This window comes from Falco peregrinus, chromosome 10, assembly GCF_023634155.1.
Source record: "Falco peregrinus isolate bFalPer1 chromosome 10, bFalPer1.pri, whole genome shotgun sequence".
In the NCBI taxonomy this organism is placed as follows: domain Eukaryota; kingdom Metazoa; phylum Chordata; class Aves; order Falconiformes; family Falconidae; genus Falco; species Falco peregrinus.
Window position 1 is genome coordinate 28,288,251 of NC_073730.1, and position 26,292 is coordinate 28,314,542.

Consider the following 26,292-nt stretch of genomic DNA (forward strand, 5'->3'; position numbering starts at 1 on the left):
CATTACCTTGCTCCTTCAATACCTATGGGCTCACTTCAATTCACTTTGGTCTCTCTGAACTTGATGCTATTGTATTTGCTGCTGTAAGATACTCTCCAAAAATAGAGTTTGATTTTACAAAGGGCTGAACATCTTCAACTCCTATTTCACCAGCAAAAACACACCTTCAGTCAAAACACATCTAGAGTCAGCAGGATCACTACCACAGCACTATTAATTAACAATTAGATGAAGGCTCCCAGTCTGAATGGAGGTAGGATAAAGTAGTCAACAAGTATATATCAGTTACCTGTCAACTTTGAACTGCCATTATTTGTTAACACCAAAACACGCACACACATAAAAACATCCTGCACTGATAAGCTAATAGTAAATGACTTCTTTGTGGAAGTCACTTCCCTTAGTCACTTTTTGCACTTTTCTCACTACGCCTATAGGAAATTTCAATAGCACCATCAAATCAATACAGATATGCAATCGCTATGCATTTAACTTTAAAACCAGTATTGCTAACTATTTTCTAAAAAGTAAATTCCATGTTATCAAAATAATTCTTAAGACATACTGATTTTCATGACTTCTTGCTACTTTAAAAATTCAGTGCTCTCCCATAGAGTCAAGAAAAATCTCTGAACAGTTTCATAGCCTTCTGTTCATTAACGAAAACCCATACTTTTCAATGCTACTTTGAAGGAGGAATTCTGCAAAAACAGAGCTGGAAAACTAAATAGTATTACAAGTTCAGAAAGCACGCTTCCATTCTTTTTAGTCACTGCTGAAGGCAAATTTCAGCGTAAAGTATGAAAGCTCAAGATCATCTAGTTACTAAGATGAATGCCTGTTAAATCTTCAGTTGGGACTATTGCCTTCATTTATAAAAACACAATTTCTGCTCCAACAACAGAATTAGCATAAGTGCCCTTACAGTCATGCTCACATAATCTACCAGCTATGTATTCTTTCTTATTTCAATCCGAGATTGACGTCAGCAGCATTCACAACCTTTTGAGAACTCATTCTCCAGTTTCTACTTAATTTGATGTCTCAGAACATTTATATGACTCACAAAGTTTGGTGTTTGCAGCTTCAGGGCACAAAGACAGAAAGAAATCCAAATGGAAAAAAAGACTGTGTTTAATATAGTAAGATAATAGTAAAGAAAAAAAGAGCTAGAGAAAAATATAGTCCAGTGCTATTTTTGGCAAGGGTTGTGCAGTTAAAGAAGTGCAATTTTCTCTTTCATTACTCAATAAAACAAAGAAACAATTTTCTGTTCCATTCATTACCCATAGTGAGTGAAGAAGCTGGTCATAAAAAAGCTGTTAAATGTATAGGGGTTTGCAGCAACCTGCAAGGGTTGAGTGATACTTTGGGAACGCCAAAGCAAAGAACCAAAGCATGAAGCCTCCCAACAGAGAACATTTGTTTACACAGAACACACGTATGTGACTTGGGAAGAAAGCTCCTCTGGAGTCTCAAGTCCCTGCTGGAAACAGCTCCAAATTGCAAGTCCGAATTCAAAGTGCAAGCTGTGCTGCGCTGAAGTGCAAAACTTGAAAAGAGCTCATTTCTGGGGAGTAGGAAGTAGGATGTAATCACTGACGGCAACACAGATTTCACTCCTGCAAACCCCTGTCCCTTCCTCTGCAGATACAATGCAGATGATGCTCTACATCCTCTGGACAAAGGGAAGACCATGCAGATGGGGGGATGCATCCCTGACTGCACCCCACAGAGAGACAATCTACTGCAATGCCTCCACTCTCTCCGATGGTGAACTCTCATTCCACACCTAGATCTGTGCAAGTCCAGCTCTGGTAAAAAACAAACTATCCCTCCTTGTCCGGAAAGAGATCACTAGTTATATTGAATCCCTCAAGCCTTGACACACTGTCAAATTAACATTTACTGTTATTAATAAAAAATTTAATAGACAAGATCTTAAAATTAATGCGTCCTGGGAATCTTTTAATTTAAAAAATGGAGATCCAATGAGTCATGACTGAAAAAGTCATTCAGAATCTCCCTTTGAGAGACTATTTTGAACAAATATTTTCTTGAGCAGATGGATTTTAGCAGAACACATGACTCACCTGTGACAGGAGGTCCATGAAATCTTTATCAGTTTTTTTAATATCCACAAAATAAGTAGACAAATTAGAAGTGAAAAATCTCCTGCTTCTCGTATTTCCTAGTAACATTCCCAGAGTAGTTAGCAAATACGATAGCCTGAATTTATTCACACCTTCCTTCACCAAAAATATATTTTAAAAGGAAATCAATGCTTCTTGGACATGTAGACTAAATTTAAAAAAAAAAAAAAAAAAAAAAAGAGGCTGGAGGGGAGGGGGAAGAGGGTCACGTTGCAGGGATCCTGACATAATTACCAAGAAAACAAACACCACCTCTTCTCCACCTTCATGATAAAAAGCAGTTTGGTTGGTTTGATTTGGCTGATTTCTTGAAAAAAGGTCTATAGGGATCAAACTGACTGCACTGACTGTCTTGCAGTTGTAGGGCAACATAGTATTACACTTTTGGAGGGCACATTCTCAGGCAGGATAAACGGCCACCATTCCAGAAACTTTAAAACTCTGAAGATCCCAGCTGGAGTAAAAGGGATGCACAGGTTTGGTACTTTCAGTACCACAGCGAATAAAAACCTTGTACACAGCAGAAAATAAAGCTATTTGTTTCCTTCTATTTAAGCACTTGGATTTTGTAAACAGTATGGCAGGTGACTACCTTGCTATCACTTAGCAACACCAGGTTTTGATATGCAACTGGAGCTGCTGCTCTTCCTGGTCTCCCAGCTGTGTGGAGAGGATTTCCACGGCCTGCACTGCAGATGGGAGAACTGCCACATGACTTCAAGCCAACGATGCAGTGATGCAAAGATGCTGTTTTGTCTAAGTTACAGCCAGAATCTTGAAGTACCACTGAATCGGGCGAAATTTCCCATTAAAACAGTAACTATCTGTAAGACCAAGGTCATTTCCCAATTTAGGAAAGATTATTCAAATCACAGTTTTGCCATGACAATGGTGTGGATGATTTTTGTTGAATTTGTCCCCTTTAGATTTCTTGCAGTCTCTTGACAGAACCCTAAGTAGTTCCTATGCATAATTACATCAGAATTTTAGCAGGAGACCTGAAATAATTTCAAACGTGTCCCAGACTTCAGAATGATGGCCAGAGCTTTGAACATGCTACTGTGGAGCAGGGCATATGCAACTCAGAACAGTAGCCAGTACATCCCCAGGGGCTGAAATTTATGCAGCCTTATGACCAAACCTTGGAAGGGTTTGCTTTTCCCTAAATAAATGATTAACAAGCACAAGTGAAAGGAAATTATTGATTTTACACCTCCAATCCCCAAAGACTCAGGGGGTCGAAGCAGTTCTCTCAAATTTATCTCATTTAATATTTTTGCACAGTAGCAACTTTTCCTGCATGCTATTTTCAAGATGAAGGGCATTCTTATAAGAGAGATCCATTTTAGCTAGGATAAGGAGCCTTAAACAGGTATGGCTTTTCAGCTGTTGCACAATTACAGCACAACAGTTGGAATGAGCATGAGAATAGAAATACCGTTCATCTGAAGCCCAGAGTTCCTGTAATCAGCCAACCCACTCAAGTCCTTTCTGTGCTTTACACCACGTTTCATGCTTAGGCAAACAATCTGGGAAGGGGGTTTGGTGAGGAAGGATGTATAAAAACAGGCTGAAGAGCTTTGCCAAAGGCATACCTTCCTCATCTTGGGAAGTGTTAAGCCCAGACACCACCCACCTCACAGGAAAGCTGGAATCCAAATGGTGTTTGTGCAGACTGACACTTCTGCAACAGCAGTTCCATCCCTGCAGAACTCAGCCCTCCTGGGCTTGCTGCTCAGGGCCACTCCTTGCTGCTTACAAGCCTGCATTTAAGAGCACTGCTTCTTTGGTGTTGTTTTCCACCATAGTTAACATAATAATTAAAGGCACTGGGATTTTTTGTTTTTCATTTCATGGTCCTGCTTTAGTTCTACTCTAGTTTTGTGCCAGTTTTCACTCCACAGTTCTCTACACAGGCCCTCGCTTAACCAGAGACAAGAGCTAGCTCCATGGCACAGCTGTGTCAGCATGAAGCTGCACTTAAGCTAAATGAGGCTTGCTGCAAGCCCCCTGCCATGCTGCACCAAGCACAACCTTCTTGCTTTCAGACAACGCATCTGCCCTCAGTGTTTTACTGTACTGATGAGCAGGTGGATGCACTGGGTCAGGTTAGTGCAGCATTAAACCCTGCATGTGATGTAAGCCCATCCTGCAGATCCTCCAAGTTTACACCAATGTAAGAGACTAGAACCACATCTTAAAGAACATCCTTACTTTTCTGGTAACTGTTAGCACTATGTCTTTGGGATTGGAGATGGGAGAATAAACACTGTAAAACCAAATACTCAATGACATTTCAACTTCTGTACCTTAAATTGTCACTTAAGTGTCTCTCTCTAGTGGCTGCACACAGCCAAAACTTGCTCTCTGGCAATTGTGAACGATCTTCCACAGTTCAAGCAGCTACTTCTGAAACAGCACAACATCCCCCAACAATATGCAACACAAGCTTTTACCCTTGGGCACCTTCGAAATAACACAGGAATAAACCAGACAACAAGGCAGGACTGAAACTAACACTTTGTGGTTGTCCCATTAGGAACTGGAACGGAACAAACCCTGCCATGCTGCGCTGCAGTGGAGGCAGTTTGCAGTAGTTAGAGAAAGGAAGTTCAATCATCCCTTCTGGCCCCTAAATAGCTCTTTCCTTGTTTCCCAATCCTCTGTTGCCTTCTATTTAATCAGCTACGCCTCTACAAAGGGAGCAGAGAGCAAGCTGAAAAGACTTCCAGCTGAAGAAGTTTGTATTTTACAGCAACACTGAACAAACAAAAGTGTTTGTACCTGATAATTGAGACAACCCCAGAGAGGGTCGATTCTGTCCACCTGTACCATCTACCAAGCTGTCAAGAAGTTACATGACTACACACCCCAAATCACACTTAGCCTCAGTTAACCTCTGCGGGACTGTCACCATTATCGTAGCTGAAGCTGGTAACAACAACAGCAGTTAAGAACGTCTCTTTAGAAACTGCATACACAGATTTTCTTCACAGTTCGACAACCCAGCAAGGGCTGAGAGAGAGTAAGAGAAACATAAAGGTTAAGGTCCATCATTGCACTCTTAGGCAAGAGAGACTTTGAAAATACATTCCTTAAATGAGCCTTGTTTGGCTGTAAATTTCCAGTGCTGTTATTCCATGCCATCATCCGATGCACCAGCACACTATGGTATACACAAAATTTTTCTCCTCTAAAAGCTTTTCTCCTCTAAAAATGAAATAAGTAAATTGACTTCCTCTCTTTTCCCCAGCTGCTCTCGTTCATTCTTGCACACAAATCCATTATTTCAAATTATTTCAAATTCTGTTATGACAGTGCTGTGCTAGCACTATCCTCACAGTAAATGCAGAAGTGTTCACAAAAGTGCTATTTGATTTCACCAAGAGCAAGCCAGGGTGCACAACACAGAGCCAAGAGAGAACCATAGGAAAAGCGGTACAGCCTTACAGGAATGTGTGCAGCATGCGGCTAAAATGCACAGCAAGGAAGCAATTTAGTATATGGTGGTAATTCCAACGGGAATGCATTTTTTAGCCTTTCAACGATGTAGGACAGGTTTAGACCATTTTAGAGCTCAAAAAAAAAATATTCCAAAACACGTCTGATGGGAGTTATTTCTCTTTCTTTTCTCAAAAAAAACGGACTTATCTAAGCTGGTTCATGCCAGTCTATCACTATTTGGCACTTGGGAGTACTTGCTTCCTTTCAGAACTGGAAAGGGCTCGGTGCCTGCTGGCAGTCAGCCGAGCGGGATGCAGTTACCATGGCACTTGAACACTCGGTAACTTCAGAGCTGCCACAGCGTTATCACCGATGTAGGGACCAAAGGAGAGGAAGCAGCAGGTGGATCTTTGAATAAGCACATGCAAAAGTAAAGACAGTATCAGGGTGAATATCCTGCCTTGTAAACATCCTATGCACTGATCCCCCGTATGTTTTATGTTATTGCTGTGGCTCCAAGAAAAGCAGAGAGACTGTAACACCTGACAAGACACCAGTAGCACATGCACATACGCACCCACACACACCACTCCCTCTCCATGACTTTACCCTCTAGCACTGGTACAAATGTCTGTATCGGTTTGTCAGAGTGATTAGCCAGCCTGAATCCAGCTGAGAAAATACCATCACTGAGCCTTCTTTAAGTAATACAGAAGTTTAATTACTTGAGTCTTACACTGTATGAAGTTATTTCAGTTAATCAAGCACAACAGCTCATAACAGAGTGTGTTTATCTGCTCCGCTTATGCCTGCTCCCCCCAATTTTCAAACACTCTGCTGCCTCCTGTTTCTGCTAATTTGTGCTAGAAAGTAAGCACTATCTGATCTACGATTAGCAAAGAAATGCATGTGAAGCAGAATTAGCAAAAACCAGAGGACTTTTCAAACAAGATCGAAGTGCACAACAGGAGCACAGGACACCATGTCTGAACTAGGTAAAACACTTGACACTGGCAGCTCCATTTGGAAAGAGGAACGTCTTGGCAACACAGCAAAGCCCAGGCCGTGACAGAAGCAGAGAAGGATACACTAGAATGCCTAGGATACACTTTCAGACTGCAGTGGCTTCTGACTGTAAAATGCAAGGTGCTAAGCTGCTATTGAAAGATGTTATCTACCCCCAAGCAGGATTTATGTGTTTCCCACTTTACCATTCTCATTAGTATTTGCTGGGTAGCCAGAACAGCTGACCAGAAATCTACGTTGAGATCAGTGTCTCCTGGGAAACATTACATTGTTCTACAGATGGGAGAACCTAACCAGCAAGCCATAGGCCTCCCAGTTCTCCACAATGCAGGAGAGCATGCTTCATTTTTGTCCAGTTTCTGGTGCCTCTCACCAGTGTTTCCTTCTGTCAGCCCCATAAACATCTGCTGAGTCCTATGCCGGTGCCTTCCAACACTACGCGCAGCAGTCAGGTGGATCTCTGGGCATACTGTGGTTACACTGCAGCTTCAGCACAATTTAACTACAATAACCAGGTAAGAGGTCATTTTGGGAACCTTAAAGAACCTTTGGGAACTTAAAAGAAAAAAAATATTAAAAAAATAAAAAGTAAAAAAACAACCTAGGAAAAAATCCCTGTGCAGAGGGATCATCACCATTTCCTCTGTGCTGGAAGGATCAGCACTTACTCACCTTTCTAACAAATCAAAAGGTGCTTCAGAGATACTCGTACAACCTTTCCTCCACATGTCTGCAAATAGCCTTACCAACAGAAGCACAGAAAATCAGTGCTCAACATCTGGGAGCTTAGTTCATGCTGTTTAATGAGTCAGGATGACATTAGATAGCTAGACAACAGAAAATAAATTACAAAGTACCTACTTCTAAACTCCCGGGCACTCCAAATGTGCTACAGGGTACAATTTCTCACATCTTAAAACCAGTTTTTGTGGTCTCAGGTTCCTGTTTTTATCTCTAAAATCAGCCATTCAGCCTATTCATGTGTTGCATAAACATGACACTGCAGTAGACAACACAATGCATGAAAATTATAAATGTGAATAGGCTCAACAAACAGTTATATTTTTTCATTTGACCAAAACCATATGACACTGTTAAAGTACACGCTCACTTGAGACAAATACTATGAGAACTCATAAATTCCACCCACTATTATCTCGTAACTGGTCACAGCGTAACCAAGCATATTTAAATATAGAATATACCTAGTCATTATGCAGAAGATAACACTGTGAAAGAAAATCATACTAAAGGTGATTCTGATAGGACAAGGACAACAGGAAAACATTTCGAGGCACATGAATCAAAGACCTTATATAACATGATAACAAATATTCTGAATTTGTGGCATAAAATGCATTAAATGCAAAATGTCAAGAGAACAGCAACTGATTTGTCCTTTCAAAGCTTAACTGGCTTACTACATCAATCAAAGAATTTCCCTTGAAATTTCCCATGTACACCTCATCCTCTACTGGACAACCGGTTAACATTGGCCCATTTTCTCTAGAAAAGGTCCAAAACTTTGAACTATCAGCAGCTCTTAGTCAACTAACACAAATACATTCCACCCTGCTCTTAGATAAAGCCTGGTACCACTGAATGCAGTATCGTACCTTTTTAATTATACTGAAATGCACAAAACAAGGGCGATGCTCCACATACCTAGTAACTGCAAAAACATAGCACAAAAAGAGATACTAAGCTTCACAGTGAGAGCAAACCCAATATTGTAAGCAGGAATAAATCCAGCAATAACAGAGCTTTAGACTGAAGCTGAATTTGGCCTTCACTGTAGAGTTATAATGAGATAACAAGGGGATTGAGGTGATTAAATATAAACAGAAATAACCCTTCCACGTCACCTGCTTCACTGCAAACACAGGAATGCCCTTCTCCATAAGCTTAGGCTGTTAATAAATTCAATAGTGAGTGGAATAAAAATAAAACCCTGGGTGGTTAGTTAAGTCCTTATTTCTCTCACTTGTATCACTCTTGCAACTCTAATTTTAAAGACTATTAGGAGTGACATAAGCACCAAGTTCTTCCCAAAAAGTATTATTACTTGAGATATAACCAAGACCTTGGAACTGAATTACAGATACTGTTATTGCATCTCTTCTCTGGTCAAATATTCTGCATCGTATTTTAACATCAGAAGTGGTGCTTTACGTCCACTCACCCTTGATGATTTCCATTCCTGGGGCCCAGTAAGTCCTCAATGCTACAAATAAGATGTAATCCTTGCCTCTTTTACAGAGATCAACCTGTTCTTTTCACTATCATGACTGCCCATTTTAGTTCTTTCTCTAAACACAACATCAGGATTTCACAACAGCTGTGAATCTACTGAGCAGAATCAGGTCCATTAGATCTTTACAGACATCCATTGTTACTGCATCTATATATTAAACTACAGAACTCTATGTCTTTTTTTTCTAATAAACAATTTTTGTGCAAGCATTCAAGTTTAAAGCCCGTGCTTATAAGGAACTTAACAAAAACATGATGGGAATGAGATGCCAGGGGAATAGACAGATTCTCTCATCTGAAATGCATAATTAGCTTTTGGTTAAGTATGCAATTACCATTAAAATTTACAATCAAGTATGATGGTGTTCTAATTTTAGCTCCTCTAAATTTAAAAAAAAAAAAAAGAACTTAGTTACCAGCATTACTTCTTTGAACCCCTTCCCCATGAGGCAAGCTGCACTGTTAACATCCTCTCATCCAGGCAACAAATGATACAAAAATCTTTTAAAAAACACTGCACATTTGCCTTCTGGATGGTTACAGAGCTTGGGTTTTATTTTGGTTCGCACTTTTTTGCTTTGTAATGGTAACTGCCACTCAGCATAATTAGCAGTTGTCATATTTCTGTTTGTAAGATCCTTCCCACAAAAACGAGCAATGTTGCTTTGTGCCTTCTTCCCAGCTGTGCCTGAAAGCTGTAACATGTGATTCAGACATTGACTACAGATAATCTCAGACCCCTACAGGTTTCAGCAGTTAAGCCACAGAAACATTTTTGTTAATGGGAAAGAAAAAGCTATACTCATCCTAGCAGTTCAAATTTGCTAAGCAGCATCTTAAAAGAAAAAACATACAGCAGTCTAAATATACTGTCTCCATCTGAACATCACGTCCTTTTTCGCCTTTTAACCTGAAGTTAAATTTAACCTCTATATGCCTTTTAAAAGGGGGGTTGAAAATAGTTTCAACTACATCAGTTGCCAAACCCTGAGTTTAGTTAAGTTTATTATTAATTATATATGTTTATGTGTTCTGTTTGGTAAGTGCACCAAAAATGAGACTCCACAGTGTAGGGCTCTGTACAGAAGTGTCATGGAATCCCTTGCAGAAAGCACGCATTGTGTGGTATGCAAAGCGTTGTGATGTGCAAGTGGCTAAACACTGCCAATGATTTTCCTTCAGTAAATTTCTGTTACTATCCAAAGAGCTCATGGAATTAACCTAGACTGGGCCGGCATGAAGGACCAGAATTTGCCCCTCAGCAGTTAACAGCAGAACTCTTGAGCAGCATAGCACAGAAGTTATTATTACTTACCAATAGACACGCAAATGCAAGGAAGGAAAAGGGAAAAAAGAAATCGTACATTGCTCTCACCTAAAACCCAAATTGCTTTTATTCATTCACCCTGTTTCCATCTGGATCTGGACAAAGTGGCCTTCTCTAGCTGCTAGGCAACCTGAACACCGCACTGAGTATTAACTGTATGCATTTGCTAAGGAAACAATAATGTTACCTTTGAGGTTTATTTATAATAAAAAGCATACCTAGCTGAAAATATAATAGCTTTCCTTCAGTAATTAACAACTTTGGGAATACAAAATTGTTGGTCAAAAAAGAAATAATCCACATATACAACCCAAATGCACAGAGATATTATAAATTGGCTTCTTGCAAATATATTGTAAGGGAAATGCTTTATATGAAAGCATTATTACAGATAGCAGTGGCATAAAAAATATCTAATTCAGGAATTACATTTATGTAGAAATTAGAACATCTACATAATATATTAACATATTTCAGTTATGTTTTACATTAGAAATGTTTCAATTACCAAACTTCATCCAACTACAAAATGAACTTTCTCAGTAAATGCCATTTATTCTATTTACATAAAGCCACCATTCCTAAATAAGGCACAAAAGACTTGAAATTAAACCACAGTTAACTGACCTTGGAGTTCTTTTAAAAAAAAAAAAAAAACCTCCACCAAAAATACCTGCAAAACAATGTTTCACATAATCCATTTCTGGACCATTTTACTGTTTTGTTCTCTAGCAGCAGAGCTATCCTTCTACCTTAAAAACACCATGAATCTCTTTGCTATATCACATTCCTCCCAAAATCAAGAGATACTCCTTTTAAGTCTTTTCAAAGGAGATAATTTCCCAGACTGCTAGGTCACTAGCACAACTGGAAGGACTCTTTTATTAAAATATCAATTTGGGCGATTGAAGTGTCAAGAAAGCAAAAAGCCCACTAATGACATCAAAATTAAGCAGAGCAGCAGTCTTTTTTGATCAATATATCTGACAGCTTGTCAAATCCTGATTCACAAAACAGAGACTTCTTCATCAGACTCAGCACAAACAGCAAAGCTACATCTCTAGATAAAAAACGCTCATCAATTTCTACTGGAGATATTAGTGATGAGACAGGTCAGAAAGACATTTACTGACACAGTGACACACTGTTAAGTCTGTACGTGCAGCCGCCTGGCACTTGAAGCCGTGCCAGTTTTTCTTGGCTTTAAGAAAATCCAAGGAGTTCTTTGTAGCTGGGGTCCTACATCCAAATATTCTGCTTTTCTGTTCAACACAGGCAAAAGTCTATGTCGAATGTCCCACTGATCTCTATGGATCACAGCACTGCAGTAGTAACTTTCCCCCTGCCTTGAGATTTGTAGGCCACAAAACAAGGTTATTTGTGCACAGCTCTTGAGCATCTCCAGTTTACCACAGCTGCATACATTTAAGGTCTCCACAAGCATCCATGAACTGAAAGAGACTTGGCTCCACAGAGCAGAGAACATTAGAGGTTCCTAGAAGTGCTCCTCTCTGGATTTTATAAACACATTTGAAGTGATTAATTTAAACACTTGTGCCTTTTCCTTCTTCACTTTGCTTCACATTAGTTTCACATTAAACCTGATTCAGGTAAGACTCAAAACCAAGCTCAGGGGGAGCATAATTAAAAAAAAAAAAAAAAAAAAAAGTCAACATAACCAGAAAGTTGTAAGTCAAAGCAAAGCGTTCAGTGGAGCTGCGGGGTCCCACACTCACAGACACTCCAGCAGCTGTAAATCATTTAAAACAAGTAATTGGAAGACAGACTGGTAAGAAAACGCTACCTTCCTACACACAGGAACGCATAGTTTTGGTATGCTAATGGTCCCCACTACTAGTACATGTACCCTGAAGTATACATTAACATTACAAGTTTAGTTTCAGGAGGCAGGAGGTAAACAAGTTCAAATACTGTGGTTTTTATTGAGGTACACACTTAATGTTTTTGTTAAGGTCTTTAAATCATGACTCACATCAGGGATCCATGCAAGGAGCACAGGAAGAGAGAAGAAAAGAACACGAGCCACTCTGGAAACTGTCACTTACATGAACCTTTTATTGAAAATAAATTTTAAATCAACAGTGTTGCTGGTAACTCCAATACTACAGGTCCTATAGATACCACTCTCTAAGGAATCCACCTGACATCTCTTTTCATAAGAAGTTTAACGTTGTTAAAGCCTTTTCCCCCCCAAAGCCTACAAACAAATTTAATTAAGAACATCGCTTAATTCATTTTAATCCCAGTATCTTTGGGGACAAAAAACCCCAATATTTCATGGTGCTTTCTGTCTTGCTTTTACGCAACTTATTGGAGAATTTCATATTCCAAGATTCAGACAGACAGACTGGATGGAAATCATCTTTAGCTGCTTATGGGGCCTGAAGTACAAACATTTTGATTACCTAATCCCTAAATCAAATCAAACAGCTTCATGTCAGGTTATCTACCTTAGTTTCAATGCCAGAATTTTGAAACATGAAAAGGATCTTTCATTAAATAATTTGTTGTATGTTGTACCCAGTAACACAGAAATAAAATTAATCATGTTGTTGCAGTAAAAAAAATAATCCTCATTTTAGATTCTAATTTATTATGACTATTCAAGATAGTAATCATATTGGGGTTATTTATTGTGACTAAAAGACTACATTTATAATTAATCTTTAATTATTGCATTTAAATCAAGGGTATTCAGATCAATTAGAAGACTATTCTCTTAGCTGGAGCAGGATTTGCATAGAAATACTACCCAGTTTCAACTTATCTTCAAATCTGAACTTTAAACTTAACTTGGAGAAACCACTAAGGAGGCAGCTACTTTGAGTTAGTGAGCTAACTCCTTTGAAATTGTTTAAGAGAATTATTAGCCTCATCTTCTGTTTGAGGTCTTGTCTTTTTATGCAAAAACAGAAGAGAAGAATCTTGCTAACCGGAATTCCAGCTGGAGCCCAGTGCTACTTTAAAACACAGCAATCTGAGCCTAGGTTTTTCAACCACACTGAGTAATTCACTGGGACACAAAGAGTTTAAGCACCATCAGGATAAATTGCATTTGCACCATAGGGTTTAAGTCACTTGCCAGCAAGAAGAATAAAAGAAAACACTTGCTTTCCCTAAAAAGGAACACCAGGAGCTACTGACAATTGCTTGGCCTTGGTCTGCCACTCTGCTGCTCAAGAACTTTGTTTTTTTTAACTAGGTTAAGATTCTGTAATTCAACAAGGCTAAAAAGGTGCCATGACTGGATGTTTCAGGAGACAGAGCCTCCAGATTACCTGCACAGGCTCTTTCCATTTGATTTACCAAGAAATTGTGTCAACATAGATCATTAGAAGCATGCCTCTGTCTTCTGCCTGAGGAATCCTGGATGGATGAAGTGAGCTGTCTTGATGCTGCTGAGCAGGTACATGAGTTGCAGGAAGATACAAGCATCTTATTTGGAGGACATAAGCTGATAATAGAAGCTACGTGTAGAGTTCACTCGTTGAACACTCACTGAATTTTTTCACCTACTAGTGTTCACTCAAAAAGTGCTGCTGAAGGGCTCCAGACCCGCCTTGGGTTTGTCGCAGTGTAACAGCACACTGACTCCTGGGAACACATGCAGCTCCTTCAGGTCATATCAGGAGTCCCACTAGTTGAGCAAGACAGTGATACAAGGAGAACTTACTCAGCTACACTGCAGGGATACACATGATACAGCCACACAAAACTTATGAGCAATCAAAACCTGTATTAATCCAAAATTCCGTTTCCAAACAACCTACTTTTTTATCACCATATCATTGCTGGGATTAATATAAAGTATTTTTGAAAACACTGGCACTTACCCAAATCTGCAGTTTCACCCGCTTGTCATTCCTGTAAACGGTTTTCACTTTGAAGTCAATTCCTACTGTGCTAACGAAGGCTGGTGTGAAAGTGTCATCAGCGTATCTGAAGAGGAAGGATGTTTTACCCACGCTGCTGTTGCCAATGATCAGGAGTTTGAACATGTAATCAAAATTTTGATCTGAGGTATCTTTCTGCCTGTATCTGGTATCTGTTACTGAAGCCATCTAAGAAAATGACAAACATTGAAAAAGAACAGATTTAAGAGCAGTTCAGCATTTGTTTTCCTCAAGTGTGTACCATATGTTTAGCTTCTCTCTCTTCTTTCTAACATCAAAACCACTATACCTGCTGAATGAAAAGGAACACACCTTGAAATCTTTAAAATCCTGGCTTTAATTTTCTATTATCTACTTGTAATGTTAAGATTTCCAAATGCAAGAAAAACACCTGTTACACAGCTTTGTGTTTAAAAGAATAACAGATGGCTATTACAGATTGTTCAAATACTAGTGGGGAAACAGCATTCTTTACTCCTGTGGCAGCATGCCACTTCTGTTGCTCCAATAAACTGGAGTACTGCAACCAAGAACTAAAATCTTTGACAGTGAATCCAACTATGCAATCACTAAGCAGCCTCCAAGGCAAGTAAACCTAAATAATTCCTTTCATGACTACTAGGGGAAATCTGCATTTCTAGCACATGCACCACCACCAGAGAAGTTTGGGCCTCAACATTTACAGAAGGAAGAAAAAAGAAAATCAATGGGAGAAGTTGAAACACCAGGAATCTCAGCTGAAAACTCTGAATCCATCCAACACGTATGTACTCTCAAGACTGCAATTAAAATAAACAGCACCTGCATGAAATGAGGGTCCACTGGGGCTGCAGGCAGCATTTGGAATGGATAAATTACCCCTTATTACGGGGACATGAGAGTTGGGGATATTAGTGGGGTGGGGAGGGGGGAAGATGCAGCCTCAGAGGTCCCTCCTCCTCTTGTGACCCTGAACTGGCTTCACAAACCAAAAACACAGCTGCAGAATCAGAAGTATCCAGACAGGTGGAACTCACTGCGCAGCCTTGGCTGCTGTAATATATACAGCTTAGACACTCCAAGGGAGAACGCAAGGCCCCAACTTTTCATCTCTGTACAGAGCAGGAGACAACTATACAGACCAAATTACTACCAAGAGGAGAAAAAGGAAACTTTACCTTTTATCAGATATGTAACACTGTTAGGTGTTCCAAAAATCTAGCCCACATCAAACAAGCAATGGTCTCAGCTCCTTAGAACTGGTCATAGGGTTGGCAAACCGGGGCAATGACAGCACAGGTCAGATCAGCAGCTACTCGTGCAAACTAGGACATGTGCTACTTGTGTGCAGCATCAGAAAGCACCAAGTAAGTTATTTTTCCCCCTCAACTCAGATTCACAGGCACCCTGGGGAACAAAACTCACAATGTCTACTATCACCACGTGCCCAAATACTTTCCTTCTTGGCAAGTCTCACTTGCACACAGGACTTCACTCACTCACTGACACAAAACAAAGCAATTCAAAACTCATTGTAGTTGAACAGTTATAAACCAAAATGCTGTCCAAAGGCAATTTAAATAGGGAAGACAATATGACTTAAATTCCCAACACAGGGTAAGGAAATCAAAACTGATCTCGTTTAAGCTTCAGTAAAATACGCATGGCTGTTTATCTCTGATTAAACACATGCAACTTTCTCATGGTTTCAAGGGCTGGTGCAGCAGACATTTTGTTCAGATTGCATCAACAAGTACGGTTCCTAAAGAACTTCTCTCAGTGGCTCAACAGTCAACAGCTGCACTAAATGCAGTAAAATCTTCCCACAAGTGATTCTCTGTAGGATTCTATGCAATTCGGATACACACTCTTCTGAACTTCAGCTGCTATTCAGCAACACTACAGTCCTTTGCAAGCACTCCAGAAAACACAAGTACAGATTTCCTTCTCACCAGTGTATCAGAAAAGGGCTCTTCTACCCACGTCTTGTGGTTCATAACAGGAATTTCTAAAATGAAGAATTCAACATCCAACTGACTTTCATGCACTCACTCAGGCCAATCCACTCACTGCCTCAGTTCAAATATCAGAAATCTCAGCTGCAAAAATTATGAACCCAGATGATTAGTTCATTTGTACCATCACCAAGCTGGAAGACAGTAAGTTATCTCTGAATAATTTATCTTCCTCATACATATACGTATCTTCCACAAACGCCACTAAGAACACATGTGCACTTCCTAAAGAAGGAAAAAAAACCCCACTATTAAAAATCTCTACTTCTCCATTCCACTCACAAAGGCTTAAAAATGGGATCCCCTCATCACCTGAAGCCTGGTCATTTAAAGATTCAGAGGCAGACCTCTAACAAATCATACAGGAATCGATATCTTCTTTCCACCCCTGCCTTTGCAGAATCCATCCACACACTCCAAGCTGATCTTTTCAATGAAACACTGCTGCTTCCATTAACCCCCCTAGACTGCTATAATCAAAAGCGTACCTGGCTACAAATGCAACTTTCAGATCTCAGTTAAAAAAGCAATTACAGAATGTGGCCAGCTAGAGCAGCTTTGTGAGAAGCACAATGCAGAAAATAAGATCAAATGATACTTGCACAGAACGCAGGGCTGTTGTCATAGAAGCACAACACTTGCTGGCCTGTGCGTGACACTGTGCTACACTGGAGATGCTGCAGGTCGGCTCCTTGAATCATAGAGACCATGTCAGAGCACAACATTTCCAAAGAAAATTCCACCCCCTTGCTTAAATTTGGCTTTCCCCTTGCCCTTCCTCTGGTCAACAAAGTGAAACTGAAAGGACTTTGGTACTAATTACTGATGACTCCTCTAATGGCTTATCATTACTGAAGCTGTATTCCACCAGGACTGCCCCTGAATTTATGCTTGAATCCTGAAGCCAGAAATCAGCAGACCTTTCTCCCAGTTCTCCTCCCCTCCTTTCCTCTTCCCCACTTGTTGTCCCACCCCTGCTCCAAGCACTCCCTAGTTATGCCACTCCTGAGGACCACGCAGAGAGCTGGTTCAAAGAACAGAGAGATCTCAGTTAAAAATAAATCCTCCTACAACTTCTCCTGTTTTGCAGGGCTGTTTTTAAAGTTGGTTCAGTTCCTGAACCATCACAGCTGAGGGAGCCAAGTGGAGGGGACCAAGCAGTGGGAAGCAACAGCAGTTGCTATGCTACTGAGAGAAAGGTCCACAAATTCACATCTCCTGCAGGCCCTCCGCACCTGGCAGAGATTCAGCAGCAGAGGGAAAAGACAACTACACGTCTACGTCAGGGAGCTCTTGTCCAACCTGTTGGAACAGCTCGCGCAGCCATCACTCCTGGAGGATTTTATTTCCTCCTTGGTGGAAGGACATTTATCTGGCAGTGTAACCCCCTGCTCTCTGGGTACACAGCCACACATGCTCTTTGCTTAGGATGTCTCCAAATACAGCAGCATCTCTGCTGTTTGACAAGGACGTGCAGACTAACTAGGGTTTTGTTACGGAAGACCAAGTCAAACACAGCTGGCAATGCAGAGTGCAAAAGAGAGGCTCATGACTGTTTCCATTTTGATTGCCTTGGAATAATCCTCAAGAAAATACTTACACAGGGAAGATTTAGCTATGTTACAGAAAATCGATTACCCAGGAGAAGAAAACAATCAGACTGCCCTTGCGAACACTTCAGTATAAGACCTTGCATCTTTTAGTTCTTTGCCTGCGCAGCCTAATTCTTTCTGGCTAAGAGCATGCTAACATTGACAACCTGTTTTCCCCACATGCTTTTGCAATGGGAACAAGGTCTCAAACACATCCACTTCCAACTAGTTTTGCAAGAATCGGCAGTTATGTAGCTATGAGATACCTTATTATTTCCCTATTGAGCAAAAAGCCTGCAGTGTGAGCTTGTCTTTTATTAGACTGAGAAAACACACAGGAGGAGGATGCTACAAATGCTCTAAAGCAATAAAATCTTAATCAGAGCTTATTATCCACCAAAGAATACGTTCTTCAGTCAAGGTGGCTCTCCTGCCTTTATTTTCTATTTTGGTCTAATGAAGTTTAGAGAAAAGAAGCCCGTTGCCCTAAGACACCTCCATGGGAAACCAGCCTTCGCTGCCTTCAGTACCCACTGAAATGTGTCATACAGATGGCTCCACACAGCTGTGCTCTTTAATTTGTGACCAACATCATGGTGAAGAATCAAACTGTTCTGTAATGCAACACAAACCAAAGTGTTACAGCTCTTACAAATTACTGAAAGTGGTCACCACTGCCCCTGTTCCGCAGTATTTACTGCCTACAGCAACTTCAGCAAAAAGCAGTACATGAGCTGTCTAAAGCTGAAGGTGTTGGGTAGAAATCAACTGGTGTATCTTGCCATCCATTCATTTCCAGAAAAAAACCTAAGGCTGACTTCAAGTGTTGCCAGCACTTATGGTTTTGGCTACCAACTAAGAGCGCTGGTCTCTACCCTCTCACAGACAAGAAACAAGAAACCTGATCATTACCCTTGGAAGTTTAAATATCTCTGTATTAGCAGACACATGGGTCTGCTCAAAGAGGCCATTTTCACATCCCATTCTCTCTCACAACATCATGAGGAAGAAATCTGAATTTGGGAATGAGTCTCATTGTCTGCTGTCAGTCACCTCAGTTAACTATGGAAACACAGTCACACTGACAGAACTTATATTTCAAACTACACCTATGACACATCTGCAATTTCAACTTGTTATGAACCTGTATATTACAAGTTATGTGCATTTGTAACAGTAAAAACATATTTAATATTTGTCATTGCTTTATTTTTAAAGCCAAAACAAATTTACTGCATATGTTGTGTGTTATATAGGACCAGCAGCAATTTAAATGTGATTGTTTAACTGTTTCATCATCATCTGCTAGCACACACACGTTTCTTTTATTAGGCAGGTGAGAAGATGAGGGAGAAACTGCCCTTCTATATTTCTAAGAGTCAAAGATCTTACAACAGCATGCTACTCCAGGCTGGGTCCAGCCTTCCTTCACATGTGTTCAGCAACTGAGCCTCTGCTGTCTCTCCTAATGGACTATTTTATTGCCTTACAGGGCTATCAGTTAAACCATTCCTTTGACTACACCAAGTTCCAGTGCTCAAGATCAGCCAGAGAAAAATTGAGAAAAAAGTTAACAACTATCAGTCAAGAAGGAAGAAGTAGTTTACAGCAGGCAACAAAAGAAGGGGCACAGCCACAAACACAGCTGCACCTATTAGACTCCTGGCTAGCCATAGGCACTGAGGAGTGCGGAAGGAAGAAAAGAGATTACTAGATACATTCATTTGGTAAAAGCAGGAATAATGAGGCTAAAAAAAGGTAAAAGTTTAAACAAACCCACCCACGTACATGGTGCTAAAGTCAAATAGATCATACGTGCACCAAGGCTCTTATAGAAACATAGGACAGCAGCAGTGTAGACAGCTCTGAAGGTGCTAAAAGGCTGTGGAAACTATTTGGTAAGTTATGTGGTAGGGAAGAAACAAAAACGTAGCTAAACCAAAAAATTTCTTCATCTCCAATATTTACAGCTTAGCAGTAATCCATGGGAGGCATTACTGACATGCAGCATAACTTCCTTCCAAAAGGAGTTAATAACTTGTGGGGTTTTTCCCCAAAAAGTCTTAAAATGTGCATCCACATAAAAAATATTCCAGTTCCCAAATTGCACATCTATGTCAATTTTCTGTTACAAAAACTCACTCCCTTTCTGTGTTCTGTCATCAGAAAAAAAATCTTTTTTTCCTTTTTCAGGAACTGTGTTAAATCCTGAACCAGATTTTTATCAAGTAATGGAATCTTTTTACAGCCAACATATGCTGCCCTAAGAATAAGTATGTAAAGCAAGTAAGGCTGTGATCTGAATGAGTCCTATACAAACACTTTACTACAAGAGATATTTAGCAGTAGCAGAAAACACAGTATGAGCAATTAACATAACCGCTAATAAATACTGCAAGCAAGTGATAGTTACCAATTTAGATCTACAATCCATGAGACAGATGGAGGCTTTGCTGTGAGTATACGAATCAAGAGAGTGGTCACACTGTTGAACCTGCGATGTAGAAGCAAAAGGATTACAATGTTTACAATAAAGATGGATAATGGAAATATTATGTAAGAAACTAATGGGCAGGCAGGTCATACTGTGAACACACTGCTGTGTAAAGGTCTGAACCTCCTTCACTGAAGGTGAAGTAGAAAGCCCTGGTGTACAAAGAGAATGGAAACTTGTGCTTGGTTAGTAATGGACATTAAGATAACATCAGATATTCGGAGCCCCCAGTTTAAAATTTATTAAAGGTAGATTATCTAGATTAATCTAAAAGTTCCTGATCAATCCTACAAGTGGATGCAAAACCTCGCGTGGGAATCATTACGTGTTTCCTGCAGAAAGGCAGCAAAGTAAGTAGAACCAAGGAGCAGCTGAAATACATCTGTATACACCGGTGTTTTGCACAAAGCCTGCATCGAAGTCTCCTGTGCTGCAATGGCAAACTGCAGTAGGATGTGGAAATGTCTTCAACTTACAAAATGTCTGCATCTACACAAAAATAACTTCCTTAAAATAGTAGTTATTCCAGATTTAGAGCAGAAAAACATAACAGAATTTGGTTCTCTTTTTCATGGCTAATACAATCTAAAGGCCAACTCTGTCTCTAGTGCATTTCCTCTCCAATAAACAAAGGTAAAACCCCATTTGTCATCTTGACTCACATTATCTTGCCTTGTGGAGACTGCCAAAACACATGGACAAATTCAGACCTTATGTAAATAACAAGCTGCAGCCACCTATTCCAGATCAGAATTTGGATCAAACAAGGGCAAATCTGTTCTCACGATCCACACAATTGATAATCATCTCACTTGGCAACAAGACAGCACCTTGCTCTTGCCCAGAGTATTGCGCATTCACACCCTTGCCCTCTGCAACAGTTGCTCCCTGGGACAGCCTCTGGATTGCACTTCAGTACTGTCCAGAACTTGATTTTGAGGTGTCATCCAAATAACTCACTTGATAGATCTAGAACAAAAATAATTCAACAGTGTAAACAGAAAAACAATTAAGTCTATGTTTATTACTTAAAAAAAATAAGCCCCTCATCTTGACAGCAAAAACTAAAATTGATTTATTGATGAGTCCAGAAGTCTTTACAAGAAGATGCTTGTAGTGGATTTGGTCTGGAATTCACATGCTACAAATGAGTTCAATATATGCAACTGAACGATAAAAACCTCTAAACAACATAGGTGGTTACTTATTATTGTTACTACCCATTCAAATTTGGAAACACAGGCTTTAAAAAGTCTTCAAAGAATTTGCTGCGCATGGAACAGAAGTCAAGAACCTGCAGATATCACCCTTTTCTATCAACTCTCTACCTTTACAACTACACTTTGTTAGGCAGCAGGCAGGGACTGTTGTTAGATTTCCTCAAGCCAAATGTCTGTGTCTAGAGCCATGCCTCTCCCATTTCCTCCATAACCTTCAACATCCTTAAAGTCCATTTTAGAGCCACAACAAAACCCTCAGGAAGGAGGAATTAGTCACTCTAATTTTACAGTGTCCGAAAATGTAAAGAAATAAAAGTTCTCACATTTTTTACTCTCTTCTATGAGCATTTTCATTGCAGCTCTTTTATCGTCACATAGTTCCATGCCTGTTGACAAACACGCTACTCCAGAAGGCATCGAGGAAAATACTTAACAGTACAAAGACATCCTCTTCTAAAGGGGAGCTAAACCAAGGCCAGCTCAGCTCTCTCCCAGATGATGCACAGAACAAGAGACCTACATCCTCCTTATGCCCTAGAAAGCAGATGCAGAGGAGATTTCCGCAATTCCCTGAATATTCCATTGAGTTTGGAAACCAAAGGAGCCAACCAATTTCTAGACCAACAGAACCGCTAGTTGAGGCTGACCCTGAACCGGCCCTGACTCCAGAAGACAGTGCAAGCTCAAGATGTTGATTGCTACTATAAAACTCACCATCATTAAAGCTCTTGCTTCCTGTTACAAACATTGCAGCAATGGCCAAGATAATGGGCATCAGTCCCTTTCTCATCGGCTCTCCACCCTGGCAGTTCTGCCTCACTTTCTCTGAGAACAAAATGACAATAGTGAAATACTTCTGAGTATCCAACTGCTGAATACACTGAAGTAGCAGTGACATAAAAGCACTCAGAACGAACATACAAGACAAACCCATACCAATTCTGCTGCCAAGACATGTCTAACTCCCTGCTGATCCCTCTCCAGCTGGAAGGCAGGGCACAGCTATGTTCTGTTATGGGATAAAGCCCTCCACAGAGAAAGCCGTGACCATGCCTTCCCACAGTGGTAGAAGATAAGGCAAGATCAGGCAGATGATAGAATTCATACTACTTGGAGCTAGTCAGGCCATATGCAGACTCGGGTAGACACTCCCCCACAGGTGTGCAGGAGACAGTAACAGATTTTTCTGCATCACCAGGCCTAAAACCTTTCGTTTATAGGTAAAAGCAAGCTGCTGTCCTAACCAAATCAGGTGGTTGGAGACTAGTATTGTCTTGTGGTAACCACCTGTACAGGGCCAGCTCAGGATGCCTCTGCAGCACAGAAGTTTAATTTGCTGCCTTTTGTCCTCCTCCTCCTCCAAGCAGAAAATCTGTGATCAACAAGTTACTTCGTTTCTGTGTGCTGTGATGTTCTCCATGCTGCAAAGTAAGACCCCTGCTAACCAGGATTAGAACAAGCACCCTTGCAATTCCCATACTTTAATTAGTTAATGCTTCCAAATATATTTATATTCCAAATGTAAGTCTTACTGCTTATGTCAAAGATCAAATACTACCGCCCTGCAGTAAGCTAAGCACACATTTGCAAGAGCTCACTAAACACTGCAGAACTTTAAGCACAAGATATATTTTTACAGCAAGAAGCATACCTGAGATTACCAGTTCTGAACATTTCCCCATGTCAGCCGCTGAGAACTGCCTCAGAAAAAACTACTTCTTCGGGCCAAAGGAGTAACAAAGAACAGACATTGACTTACCGGGGAGGGTTAAGTGGACACAAGTGCCTTTCCCTGGCATTACAACCAGCCAACATGATACAAGACCCTGAAATGTGGTGCTGTGACCTGCCCATTTTGATCTGGACCTGCGTCAGGTCACATGAAAATGAAAGTAGGAGAAACTAGCTGAACCACGCACAAGTCAACTAACATGACTATTACACGACAACTAGCATGCTAATGAATACCACATGTATCACTTCGCTACACCTAGATGTTGCAAGAACTACTGCTATTAAAACCTAAAGCTAGTAAGTCTTCTCCATTTGTCACCTGAAAATTTATCGTACCTGCCAAGAGGGCAGCAGTTTTGTCAAAACTGCAAAGGAAGCTTGATTTAAAGATCGGTTTATTCGCCTTTCTTCTGACTTACACTACAAATTGTCCTGATAAAACAGACATGAAGGCAGTGATCACAGCAAGGTCTCAGTAAATGCATATACAACCACTTCCAGGATAGCAAGCACAAATAACAGGAAATAAATGCTTTTCAGTTACACACTTACATACAGAAGCACATGGATTTGATCTTGTGCGCACTATAATCCAATTACCAGTGCTCCCATTATCTGAGTACGGATTCAAATACACAGAGCAAGTAGTTCCACTGACATTTCTTACCATGGGAGAGAGAGAGAGGAGAAAAAAATGCTTAAAGGAGGAGGTTTATCTGAACCTAGCGCTAAGCCAGGCTACTATGAAACCCCACAAACTGTTAGTAGCACTACTGAGGGTGCAGCACCGGGTCAGGAGGGAGCGATGAGGAACAAAGCAGGAGAGGCTGAAACCAGGTTTGCCACCAAGGAAGTGCACAGAAACATGAATTAAACTCCCGAGGCCACGGTCTTACATTGTCTCAAGTCAAGGGATAAATCCAGGTTAAAATTAAACCACCCCCACTTTTTGGTTTTTTATTTTTTTTATTTTGGCCAGGTTAGTCTTAACTTAGGTCAGACCAACCTGATGCACTGCACAAACTAACCAACGCTCATGGTGTAAGAAGGACAGTGCAGAGACAGAACCTCGGGAAGCAGAAAGATGGGAACGCTCGTGCCAGCGTTAGCGATGTATCGCAGGCAATACCCACGGCGCAATGTTGCCACACGCACTAGACGACACAGCCTTGCTGCACAGGAGGAACGTCGGGGAAAAACAGTGCACAGCCTCAGGACATGAGGAGAAAAGACCACCGGTGTTGCATACAGCATGAACCAGAGAAATTGGGAAGTTTATACTTTTTTTTTTTTTATGAATTACATCCCAAAGACTGACCTGTTTGGCTCTGTGTAAGGGGCTGGCTGCCCACCGCGGCCCATCCTCACACCCGTGGGGGGCAGCACCGGGGGGGGAGGGGGGGGGGCACGTCTCTGCCCTGCCCGGGGCAGCCCCAACCCACCCCAGCCCCCGCGTTTCCCGCCAGTTTGTGGCTTTTCCCAGCTGCAACTCGCTGAGCAGAAAACAACGGCCCAGGGTGACAGGAACTGACAGAGGTCGCACACCAGCTGGAAAACAGCCGGCGAGGCGCCGGCCTCCAGCCCCCCCTTCCCGCTCAGGCTATTTTAAAGATAAAGCAGCATTATACCACCTCTGACTGCTGGCAAATATTTATTTTAGAGATGTAACTGCTGTTACCGCCTCCTCCCCGCCGCTCCTGAGGGCCTGCCTGTCACACCGCACCTCAGGGGCGCACGACACCGTCCCGCCAACCGCTGCCCGCCGGGCACCCCCCGGCACCACAGCCAACGCCCGCCCGCGGCGGTCCCGGGGGCCGGTGCACCCCCTGCCGCCGCCCGGGCCTCCGCTCTGCCCGCCGCCGGCCGCCGAGCCCGGGGACGGCCCCGAGGAGAGTTTCGGGGCGCCCGGCGGGGCCGCTGAGGCGAGGCACGGTTCCCGCCCCGCAGCGGGAGCCTGAGGGGCCGCCGCCGCGCCGCCCGGCCCCCCTTACCGTTACTTTCGACGGGGGCGGCTGCGCCCCGACGGCGCGCCCAGCGCGGGAGGCTCCCCCTTACCTGAGGCGGAGGAGCGGGAGCGGCAACGCCGAGCCGAGCCAGTCCCCAGGCCGCTGCTCGGTTGGCGGGAGCCGCCCCCCCGCCGGCACCTGGGGCGGCCCCGGGGGCGGAGCCGCGGCGGGGCAGGGGGGGCGGCGGCCGGTTGGGGCGGCGGGGCCGGAGCGCGGGAGCCCCGGCGGGGCCGGCGGGGGGTCCCGGCCGGGCGCGGCTCCGCTCCGCATGCCGCGGCCGGCGGGAGGCAGCGGGCGGCCCGACACCCCGGGGGCCCCGTCCTGGCGTTTGCCCCCCACCCCGCGCCCCGCTCCCGGGGCCACGGATCACCTCAGGCGTTCCCGGAGCCCCGGTGGCGGGAATGACGTCGCAGGTGCCACCCTAACCTGCCGTCCTTGTCGCACTCTCCACACGGTCTGGAATTCACTTCATAGAACTGTTAACTCTGAAGTCTAGTGTCGGCTGTGGCAGCAGCAGGAACTACCGATGGGAGGGCTGAGGGTCGGGTCTGCTGCTGAGAGGACGAAAAACCTGAGGCGGCAGCTGTGATCTCCCCTGTGATCACAGGCTGAAGATCCTGTGACCTCCTCAGGTGGCTTGCCTGAAGGAGGACTCATGAAGAGGTTCCAGCAGACTCTTTTGGCTTTAAAATCCTACAAACAGACCCCAAGCTCAAAGACAGAGACCTTGTTGTGGCCTGTCCCTTGGTGGGAAACCCAAACAGTTTTCTTTCGGAGGTGATTCCTCAGAGAAAGTGAACGAAATCACAGGTGTTTTAAACGTGTAACCACGGAGGTGCTTCCCAAACAGCCAGCAAAGATGGCAGTGCCTCCCCGATGCCAGCTGTAAACAAGTGCCAAAGCATAACGGGAAGGATCGTGATGGGCCCGGGGAGAAGGTGACTCCTGTGAGGGGAGGTCGGAGCAGGAGCCACCTGAAGGTTTCAGGGTTCCTGCCTCCTCTTCTCGACCAGCTAAGCAGCCCCCAGGGACCACCTCAGGGCTCTAAAACTGGGGGGTGCAGGCACCTCTGCAGCCTGCCGCTGCCCCCGGAGCTCCATTCCCTTCCCACCCAGCCCCATCGTGGTGTGCTGTG

General features: G+C 42.4%; 1 protein-coding gene across 7 annotated transcripts in view; it reads right to left on the bottom strand.

Moving 5' to 3' along the window:
• RAB3B (RAB3B, member RAS oncogene family) overlaps positions 1-25,676 on the bottom strand; it is a 58,102-nt gene extending 32,426 nt beyond the window's left edge. The window contains exons 1-3 of one of the 7 annotated variants that reach the window (XM_055815310.1): positions 25,207-25,268; positions 20,117-20,197; positions 14,058-14,285 (exon numbers count right to left, since the gene is read on the bottom strand). In XM_055815310.1, coding sequence (XP_055671285.1) covers positions 14,058-14,285; positions 20,117-20,137 — 249 coding nt within the window. In that variant the 5' untranslated portion in view covers positions 20,138-20,197; positions 25,207-25,268. Of the gene's footprint in view, positions 1-14,057; positions 14,286-20,116; positions 20,198-22,131; positions 22,214-25,142; positions 25,318-25,527 lie in introns of those variants that run through there. The other 6 variants (XM_027778670.2, XM_027778672.2, XM_027778671.2 and 3 more) reach the window with 6 other exon arrangements.
• Between the last annotated feature and the right edge of the window lie 616 nt (positions 25,677-26,292).